The 11,251-nt window shown below is 37.0% G+C and overlaps 1 protein-coding gene across 6 annotated transcripts in view; it reads left to right on the top strand.

Moving 5' to 3' along the window:
- Nucleotides 1-11,251, top strand: part of TMTC2 (transmembrane O-mannosyltransferase targeting cadherins 2) — a 466,566-nt gene that overhangs the window by 366,746 nt on the left and 88,569 nt on the right. For all 6 annotated transcript variants that reach the window (XM_017871703.1, XM_017871700.1, XM_017871704.1 and 3 more), the window contains one exon: nucleotides 10,422-10,536. In XM_017871703.1, the coding sequence (XP_017727192.1) occupies nucleotides 10,422-10,536 (115 nt within the window). The remainder of the gene's footprint in view (nucleotides 1-10,421; nucleotides 10,537-11,251) is intronic.

Below are 11,251 nucleotides of genomic sequence, written 5' to 3'. Positions count from 1 at the left end.
GTCTCGATCTCTTGACCTCATGATCCGCCTGGCTCGGCCTCCCAAAGTGCTGGGATTACAGGCATGAGCCACCGCACCAGGCCAATCAACTTTTTTTCAATACAAGAATGAATAAAGAAGGGTAGACTGGCCTTTGGTTAGTTTTCAACTTCCATTTTCTCGTCTGTGCCCCTTTTTTTGTGTATGAAAATAGAATCCACTTTAAAAAAATGTTTATAACTAGGTCATGCTTTGCTAAGGAGATGTACAGTTATGTAAAATTAGCATACTTTCTTTTGAATCTCTCTTTTATAGGACTTTAGAAGCCACAAAGGCAAGATGATAAGAACTTAATTAAGTCGTGAACGTAGGGAGTAGACAGTGCAATAGATTTTAACAGTGACATGAATTTGGAACGAGGCACACCCAGCCCTACTTGCAGATTATCTCCCTGAGCATGATGTAGCCTGTGCTGCACTCTCTGCTCCTCAGTGTCATAATCTAGAGAGGATAACTATGGCCTAAAGTTGTAAGGATTTATTTACAGTTTTATAAAGTAACTAGCACATAATAAATGCTCAGTGAATTGTGACAATGGGGAATTATTATTTTAAAATGATAAAATATTCTGGAGAACGATTAAAATATGAAAAAATTTTGAATAAGGTGTATAAATAAAGGGACAAATTAAGGGAAGAAGAGATACAGTAAAACCTAGGATTAAGAAAAGAGGACTGTATACCTCTTTACATGTAAACAAAAGATCAGAGAAAGGGAATAATTGCAGGAGGACGGAAGATTATAAATAACCTTACAAACAGGAGAGTAGACATTGTGCTCAACAGTCTAAACAGTTCTTTAAGGGAAAATAATGGATTGTTTCCATTATTCCATTATTTCCATAAGTACATGCTCACTTAACTGGGTAAATCACAGGGGCTTTTCTCTGTAGCTACAAATCTCAACATGGCTCATCTTGGTGAACTCCGTAGTGTCTATGAAGTGTGTATTGTGTGAAGATAAATTGAACATACACACACACGTTGGTGGAGCGGGAAGAGAAACAGTTTTCCAGTCTTACCTATTTTGACTCGGCAAGCGAATCCACTTTGAGATCCTTGTTTGCAATTTATTCTTCTGCCTTAATTAAAACAGTTATCTCAAAGCTTGTGTGCCCTGCTATTAACTATTCTGTGTTTTGCTTGACAATCTTGAAATGAGTATCAGAAAAGCCCATTGAGATGGTGTGCGAGCACAGTGAGAAGATCTGGAGCTCTCCTAGGAAAAGGATGTTTGGGCTCTTTGAGCTGTCTCTCTCCATTCTCATTACTGCTCTAACTTAGGCTCAGAGGAATGGGCTCCTTTCTTTAGTTACTCAGAAAATGTGTTTGAGTCCTCTTGTCTGTCTTATCTCTTTCCTAAAACTCCCTAGTGTAAAATGCACCCCATCCTATAAATGGTGATGCTTACTTCTGGGTCTTTGAAGTTGTATTCCTCATCTAGTTGCATCCTTCTCTTCCTCTTTAGATGATAAAACCTTGCCGATAGTTTGAAACCCATTGTGAACTTATTTTCTCTTTTGAAGCTTGATCCCTGTTGAATCTGTGTATCACTTAAACCTATGATGAAATTGCATTACCTTCTATTCCTTGTCCCTCCCCGCATTCCTTCTCTCTCCCTTATAGTTTCTCACCTCCTCCCCAGTCTCCCTTCTTGTTCTTAGCCTGAAGAAATTCCCACACCCTGTCAGACACTCATCGTAACTCCCTCAATGGTTTCCTGGCATTCCATAACCCTTTTGGAAAGAGTCAGGGGAGAAATAAATTCAGTAAAGTACTTCTAACCTTCCTGACCTCCTTTCCAGTTGAGCGCAGGTCCCTGGCCTTCTGTTTCTCTAATCTTCTTCGCACTAGACACCTTCCTTGCCACCTGTCCAAATCAGGACAAATTCTTGGTCTCATGTTCACTTAGGAACAAATCCAGGGCCTCGCAGTCTCACAATAAGCAGCCCAGATTGATCTCTTGGGTATCTTTTCCTTGTTCACCAGGCCACCTGTTTTCTTGGCTGGTAACTGTGGCACATTTATCACATTAGGCCTGTCTCACAAAACCAGCATTTACTCACTCAGGCTGCCAAGGACATAAAACACAAAGCAACAAAATGAATAAAGGGAAGGCTAGAGAAATTAGTCTGAGAGTGAAAGCATATTTGAAATGCCATGGTGACTGAGAAAAGACACTCAGCAAGGCTTCTCTCAGAGAGGCAAAAAAAGACGAGCCCCGTCATATTTTAATTATCTCAGACAGAATTAGCATTAACAAGCTACCTCTCTTTAGTAGTATCCCCTACCTACAACTAGTCTAACGCCTGACTGCTGCATTATCATCAACCCTCTCTTACCAGAAGTGTTACTACCCTCTTCTAGTAAAACACCCCATAAATGACTTGCCTCAATTCCCTTTTATGCAGTCATCCTGTTACCACTAGATGTGACTAAAACCAGTTAGCCCAATTACTTCCATCGTGGCTTTTCCCCATTTCTAATCGTCGGAATCTTTGAAAAGTCCCCAGGTACAGATAGTTGCTTCTGGGATGCTGGCAATGTTCTGTTTCATGATCTGGCTGCTGGTTGAACAAAGCCAAACCAAAATTACCTCCATTCAGAAATAGAAATGATGCATTCAGCCTGTGATACCCCACACCTTTTCCAGTTTATATGAGTTTTGGGGTTAAACTATCTCTGTAATCTCCTCTCTCCTCTAATAAAATGGAACTTCTTCAAGGATAAATATTGTGATTGTCTTTGTATGCCCACTGCAAGTACTACCATATTTTGTGTATAGTAGGCACAATATTAATTTGGGGGGTATATTAACCCATGAAAGAAACTATCTTCTGTTTTCAGATTATTTCTTCTTCTGTCCCAGTCTGTTGAATTTATGTCACAATACAACACCATATAATACATATTAGACAAATTGCATAGTTTGAATTGTTCTGAAATTAAAATACCTTTGTGATATCTGAATTTTTTGTGCGTGTTCCAAAGGAAATTCAGAGTCCTAACATCAGGGCCACCATGTTGCTCAAGTCCAGAAAGCACCATTCATAGAAACTTCACTATGAATGGCACCTTTGGAAAGCATGCATGGCCATTTGCTGCAGCTCTGCCTAAAATCACTGCAAAATATGGAAATATAAATAGAAACATTTCTGCTGACAAATGCTGGATAGCTTGCTCTTGAAGATGAGAACCACATAGAGATATTATTAATATTAGTTGGTTCAGTCCTTTCATTGAACATGGCATTTCTTAAATCCCCAGAGTGTGCCAGTAAGTAAGAGAGAAGACCACTGAGATATCTAGGGGAAAACATTGCAGGTGGAGGGAATAGTGAGTGAAAAGACTCTGAACCAGGAGCCATTCTTCCTCTGATGTATTACAGGAACAGTAAGAGAGGGTGGGGAAGAACCCGTGTTGATCATAGCAAGCTGTGTAGGCCAGCGTTGATTCTTGGATCAACCGTAGAACAACAATCCGATTTCCATTTAACCAAGATCACTCAGACTGCCGTTTTGAGAATACCTTCTAGAAGTATGGGGACTATTTAGGAGATTATTGCTGTCATCCACGGTGATGTGGTGGCTTGAGACAGAATGGTATCAGTAGAGTTCAGATGATTCTGGACACATTTCTATGATCAAATGTCATCTTCCAAAGATAACTACTTTAATGCAAATGCCGTTTTATAGTTGTTTTATAAAAAATATTCTTATTTGATTTTGAACATTTTTAAAGATATATATGAATTTTTTTTCTAAAGAGAATTGTATGATAACACCTATTACAGATTGTTTTAGCTCTTTAGTTGCATTGATCCTCAGTGAATTTTGATAATATTTTAGAAAAAAATGCCAGTCACGATTAATCTAGGGAGTTTATATGTAGAATTTTTACAAAGCAGGATTTGAGCCTATGGCTTAAGGCCAGCTTACATTTTTATGGATTTCTACATTGCAGACAGCCTTTTAAATCCAGGAGTTAATGAAAGATTGCTCTTCACAAGCTTGTCATATTGAAATGTTGGTAAAAATCTACTAAGCACTTTAAATGGTTCAGCGACAGATTTGTCCAGAGAAGAAATGGTATTACTCTGATGTTGAAACAGTTCAATACAAAACAATTGCTGTTTCCTTTTTCCCACGTTAGCCCATGAGGAGACTTTTACGCTCTTTGTCTCTGGATCTTTAGAGAATGCTTCCTTATTTTATATCATCTGTTTTGCTCTACTCAAATTACTTTAAAAAATAATTTCTCATCCCATTTTTTTTCCCCCTGTAATTTGTGATAATTAAGGTGATAATAAGCTTGGGTAAGACAAATTACAACCAAAGAAATAAAGTGTAGTAGCAACAGTACACTCATGAGAACAAAATAAATTTTGCTTACGCTGTTTGTGCTTTTTTTTATTTGTAATTCTACTCAATTATCAAATACATAGAATGTGTTTGCTGTATATGAAAAAGAAGTGGTTTCTCAGAAATCTATTATTCTATGTGAAGGATAAAACTTTTACCTTTCCTTATTTTTTTATTTTATTTTTATTTATTTATTTTTTGAGACGGAGTCTAGCTCTGTCACCCAGGCTGGAGTGCAATGGCACAATCTCGGCTCACTGCAACCTTTGCCTCCCAGGTTCAAGTGATTCTTCTGCCTCAGCCTCCTGAGTAGCTGGGATTACGGGCACGTGCCACCACACCCAGCTAAGTTTTGTATTTTTAGTAGAGACGGTGGTTTCGAGACCAGGCTGGTCTCGAACTCCTGACCTCGTGATCCGCCCACCCCGCCCTCGCAAAGTGCTGGGATTGCAAGCATGAGCCACCATGCCTGGCTTACCTTTCCTTATTTTAATGACTTTTAGAAAGTAAACTGATATTCAATGAATATGTCTTATTTATACACATGTATCTATCTATACACATATGTATAAACCAGTCACCTAAGCCCCATGATTAGGGAAGACAGTGCTGTTATAGCTAGTCGCTTATGAATAGGTCTGGAGAGGGCTCTTTCCCACACCCACACACCAGGAGTGTCTGGCAACCATCAGGTGATGGTCAGGCAGTTTTTAACTGTTTCTCTAAAGTAGTAATTGTTCACAGCTGGCATGAGGGGAAGCTGGCTCCTGATACATAGAAAACACCTGAAAGTGGTGATCAACACCTTCCTGATAAGATCTCAGGAGTTGTGCTAGTGGGGAGAAGTAACACCATCACCCCGGAAGTATGCCAACCTATAAAACCCTAAGTCAAAAGGTCAAGCCGCACACTTGCCTTTCAAGTCTCCCACTTAGCCCTCTCCCAAGTGTACTTTCCTTCCTTTTATTACTGTTCTAAAGCTTTTTACTAAACTGGCACTTCTGCTCTAAAACATGCCTCAGTATCTCCTTCTGCCTTATCCCCCTCTGTCGAATTCATTCTTCTGAGAAGGCAAAAACTGAGGTTGCTGTAGACCCATACGAATTTGCCACAATGCCAGATGCAATTGATTACCAGAAGAACTCAGCCTGCTAGCTAATCCCAGATGTCAGTAGAGTCCAGAGTATGGTGAAAAACATTTATTTTGTTTTTCACATAAGATACTGATTCGCAAAGTGTGGACACTGAACTGGCAGCATCAGCATCACCAGGGAACTTGTTAAAAATGTAAATCTCAGGCGCTATTCCAAACCCACTGAATCTGAAGTTCTGCGGATGGTGCCTTGCTCTCTGTTTTAGTTCAAGCCCTCCAGGTCATTCTGATGTACTCTAAAGCTAGAGACTAATAAAAAAGGTAACCTTGCAGGCCCTGTAGAATCCATCAGTGTAGGTGGACTCCCCAAAGTGCCTGCCTTACTCGAGTTTCTCTTCCTTTAGTCCTGGCTCTACCTTGTAGTAAACCTGCTCTACCTTGTAGTATACCTGCACTACCTTAGCCTCATTAGCTGTTCCTATTCACTGGAACTTGGGGCTTCTCTCAGTCTTGATAGGCTTCACAGTAATTTCTTCAGGGAAGACCACCTGTCTTTCTTGCCATATTTATTACTTCTGCTAGCAGTGATTCAATGCCTGATTGTACGAGTAGTTCTGTTCCCAGTAGTAATTAAGATGAGAGGACTGAGATCCACATTCTGCCACATGTGCTATAAGTGGGGTGGCCATATTGGGACAATTCTGGTTTCTACCCTTGCTTCAGCATAATTAATACTCCCTTTTACCATTCTAGGTGCTCTATTTAGTTGGCAAATTATATTACAGTGAACCTAAATCATAAGCAATCCTAACGGTTGGAAACTGGCCTAAGAAGGCATCACTAAGAAGGAAATGTTTTGGGCATAAAAATGAAAGCTGTCTTTTTACAATAGGTAGGCAAGACAGAACTGGAGATTGGGATGGGACAAACTTAGAGGCTGGGAGATCTTGGTGGTTGGAAGTTCCAGACAAAGATGGGAAGCAGTAGGTTCCACTGTGGGAAGCCCAATTAATAGTTTGAAAGGGCTAGTGTCTGGTGGAAGTAGTAATAGATAAAGCTGATGGGAGAGGGGTGATGTGAGGTAAAGTCTTCCAGAAGAGGCAAGGGAAAATTTTCTTATTGTTGCCCCAATAACATATCACTTTAAATTCTTGGAGTAGTTCTTAGGAAGAAACCTACTATTTGTTTCCCTGTACAAACAGTTCCCTGTACAAACACAAGTTCTATGTATTTGAAATGTTTATTGCTCTATTTTCCATCAATTCTTGGCTATATTTCAATGTAATGTAGCAGAGCAGAATAATAATTTACCTTCACCTTTGTTTGAAATATTCAAATTCAGTTTAAAAAGTACCAGCCAGATGATTCAGATTCCATAATGTCCTGTGCCTTTATCACATAGCAGAACACTAATGTGGGACAATTGAGATTTGTGGCCTGTTGAGAACAGAATAGAGGAAAATATCCAGATAACTAACTGATGTGTTGTGATATTGTTTTTTTGAATATTAATATGGTAAATGAATTTTGCAGTTATAAAATGATCATATGGGAATTTTTTTCTGTCACCATTTACTGTACTAAAATTATATGTTCCATGTAGTTTTTGGAAATTGTTTACAAAGCACATGTTGCATGGCAAAGCTAATTTAACGCATAAAGAAATATTATTAAATGATGATAAAAAGTTAATTTGATTTTACAAAATTAATGATGTTTCCTTTTTTTGTTGTTGAACAGCCAAGATGCATTTGGCGTTGCTAAAGCTTCAAAGGCTTTGCCCTGGACATTGCTTGTAAAGGGATCCCTTGTTATGGATATCATTACCTTCACCATATAGATGACTTGTCAATATCCTTCTTTCTTTCCATATGTACAAAATAGATACCATGTTCTTTTTCTTTTTTAACCAGAACTAATCTTCTGTTCTCTCTACAGTCTAATGAATTTCAAGAAAATAACCTTCATTATTCAATTAATTGTTACGTTTTTCTAGCTGTTAATATAGATTACATTTCAGAGTTAATAGCTGCCTGTAAAGGAAAAGAACAATTAATAATTTCCTACATTATCCTTTGTTTAAATACCACATAAATAATGTATTTATTAATGCATTTGCTTAGTTAAATATTATGTTTTGAATAAAAGTAGTAATTAATATTGTGTTTTATTTAAAAGCAGTCTATAATAACTACAACTATCTGAAGGATACGGTTAGCCTGGCAACCTTTATGAAGCTATATATGAGGAGATAATAATATTTCAGTATGCCACAGATTATCTCATTCTTATTTTACTGATATACAAAAAAGCACCATATATTTGAATTTCATTTCATATCTGTATCTGTAGAGTTAGCATATGCAGTTATTTCATAAGTAACGTTTTTTATTTATAAATGTAACTTATTTATAATTCTGTTTCCTTAATTTTCTAACCCAAGAATTAATGTTTATTTGTCATGGGAGATAAGAAAGGCACAGAATGTTAGGCGACAAACTTAAGAAAGTGATGTGAAACTTTTTGTAGAAATAGCTGAGTGATCTCCAAGTCCTAGTCTTAAAATTTTGTCACTTGCTTTTGAAAAAAACAAAAAGTCTTTATAATCATAGGCTTACCTTTACTCATCATTGTTTACTAATTGAAATTTAGACATATTTAAATGCAAGCAGTGGCATTTATTTATGAATGAATGAATGAGTGAATGAATGAATGAATGACAGAGTCTCACTCTGTCGCCCAGGCTGGTGTGCAGTGGTGCAGTCTCAACTCACTGCAACCTCCGCCTTCTGGGTTCAAGCAATTCTCCTGCCTCGAACTCCCTAGTAGCTGGGACTACAGGCACCCACCACTGCACCTGGCTAATTTTTGTATTTTTAGTAGAGACTGGCTTTCACCATGTTGGCCACTCTGTTCTCGAACTACAGACCTCAGGTGATCCACCTGCCTTGGCCTCCCAAAGTGCTGGGATTACAGGCGTGAGCCACCACACCCAGCCAGCTATGGTTTATTATAAATCCTTAAAATAGAGGTATTTCTTTTTTATTTAAGAAATGGTCTTTTGGGTTAGAAGACAATTTGTAATATTCATTAAATAAACAGTAAATAATGGGCTTTTTAGCCACCAGAGAGCATTTAGCATTTTTATTTTTTTTGTTTTTATCTTTCCCTTTTATTTTAGGTTCACATACAGATTACACATGTGTGGTATACATGTGGGATACATGTGCAGGTTTGTTATGTAGGTAAATATATAGGGCTCAGGGACAGATTATTTCATCACTCTAGTAATAAGTACAGTACCCAAGAGGCAGTTTTTTGATCTCCCCACTCCCAACCTCCTCCCTCGAGTAGCTCCTTGTCTCCATTGTTCCTTTTTTTGTGTCCACGTGTACTCAATGTTTAGCTCCCACTTACAAGTGAGAACATGGTGGTTTTTGGTTTTCTGTTCCTGTGTTAGTTTGCTTCATGTTATGGCTTCCAGCTCCAGCCAGGTTACTGCAGAGGACATGATCTCATTCTTTTTTGTGGCTGCATAGTATTCCATGGTGTGTGTGTACCCCATTTTCTTTATCCAGTCTACCATTGATGAGCATTTAGGTTAATTCCAGGTCTTTGCTATTGTGAATACTGCTAACAATAAACATATACATGCATGTGTCTATGGTAGAATGATTTCTATTCTTTTGGGTATGTACACAATAATGGGATTGCTAGGTAAAATGGTAATTCTGTTTTAAGTTCTTTGAGAAATCAGCATCCTGCTTTCCACGGAAGCTGAACTAGTTTATATTCCCACCAGTAGTGTATAAGCCTTTCCTTTTCTCTGCAACCTTGCCAGCATCTGTTATTCTTTGACTTTTTAATAATAGCCATTCTGACTGGTGTGAGATCGTATCTCATTGTGGTTTTGATTTGCATTTCTCTAATGATTAGGGATATTGAGCCTTTTTTCACATGCTTGTTGGCTATGTATATGTCTTCTTGACATTTTTAAAGTTTTATGTTTCTGTCTGCAGCTCAGAACTTACTAATCATTTTATAACTATTTTAGTACTTCTAAATTCTTGAACTTTAAACAAACATGAAACCTCAAACAGAAGAGATAATAATTAGACCACAACTTGAAAAACCTGGCAACTATATAGATGGCTTCAGCATATGTTTGCCATCCTTTAATTTGGTTTTTATTTGAATATCCATATCAGATAAGGCTTAGCATTAGTACTGTTACTGTTCAATCTCTATTTAAAAAGTGGCCTGTTGTCTCTGTATATTTATGACATTAAAATTGGGCCTAACTTTTGTTTTCTTTACCCTCACAATATGTTTCGGGGATAGCATTATGTAATAATTCTTGAGGTACAGTTGAAAGAGTTCTGTGACTCTGTCTGCAGTAATTCTAACCTTGTAAAGCTAACCTGAAAGTAATCTCACATATCTGAACTTGTTGGAATAAATAATATCTATTCTATAATTATTATTAAATCTAATTGAGTAAATTAATGCTTAACCTACCTTCCTATGTTTATCAGTAATTTAATATTAAATATAATAAATGCATATTTGTCTATGTGAATATGCCTGTTTGTATATATGCATCAGAGACAGGAGCTGTTTTAAAGTACTGACAGTGGGAATCAGCTCAACTCATATTTGTAATATAGCTTTAAATGTATTCATCTTATATCTTGCTGAATAGTCTATAGATGATTTCTTTTTAAGAAAAAAATGTTTAAGTTAGCAAATAGAAACATTGAAATGTCCCATAATTAAGCAAAAGTCATATAAATAATCTCTAAATAATGAGTGTATTATTAAATTTTAGCTTCAAATCACCTTTACCACTGTACTTATTTTCTTTAATAACAGCTTTATTGTTTCATGGGATTTTCTGAGTTGAAGCTCACTGATTTTTATACTTTTCAGGTCAGTTTCTTCTGGAAGAAGCTCGTCTCATAGAAGCAGCTGAGATGGCAAAAAAAGCAGCTGAACTAGACAGCACAGAGTTTGATGTTGTCTTCAATGCTGCCCACATGCTCAGGTTAGTTCTTGCTACTGTGCCTCAAAGCCTTGACTTTGAGAAGGTAATTAAGTATACGAATTTTAATGTCATACCACCTTATTCCACATTCTTAATGTGAATCATGCTGCTTAACTATGTAAAAAAGTAGAAACATTGTATTCATTATAGGCTATTCAACCTTATCCAGCCCGTGGCCCATGGGCCACATGTCACCCAGGACAGCTTTGAATGCATTCCAATGCAAATTCGTAAACTTTCTTAAAACATTATTATGAGGTTTTTTGCTTTTTCTTTCTTTTTTTTTTTTTTTTTTTAAGCTCGTCAGCTATTATTAGTGTTACTGTATTTTATGTGTGGCCCCAAGACAATTCTTTTTCTATTGTGTCCCAGGGAAGCCAAAAGATTGGACTCCCCTGGTCTATGTGCACCATGTGTAGGGCATATGAGGTTTTAGGACTTTCTGAAAATTACTGCGACCTCCTTTCCCTTCCCTCTAAAAATTGCTACTCATAAAATACAAAAAGAAAACTGCAAAATTGAATATAATACATGTCTAATTAAATGTCTCCAAAGCAAAACATTATGTCAGTAAACTGCATCTCAGTATTTGTGTTTTTATGTTAATTATATTGACTGTGGCATGTGGATACATTTTAATGTTTAATAGTGGAGAGGAGTTTCTTTTTTTTTTTTTTTTTTTTTTTTTTTTTTTTTTTTTTTTTTTTTTTTTTTT

Source organism: Rhinopithecus bieti, unplaced genomic scaffold (genome assembly GCF_001698545.2).
Source record: "Rhinopithecus bieti isolate Rb0 unplaced genomic scaffold, ASM169854v2 scaffold_5023, whole genome shotgun sequence".
Taxonomy (NCBI): Eukaryota; Metazoa; Chordata; class Mammalia; order Primates; family Cercopithecidae; genus Rhinopithecus; species Rhinopithecus bieti.
This window is presented reverse-complemented; position numbering and strand designations above follow the sequence as displayed.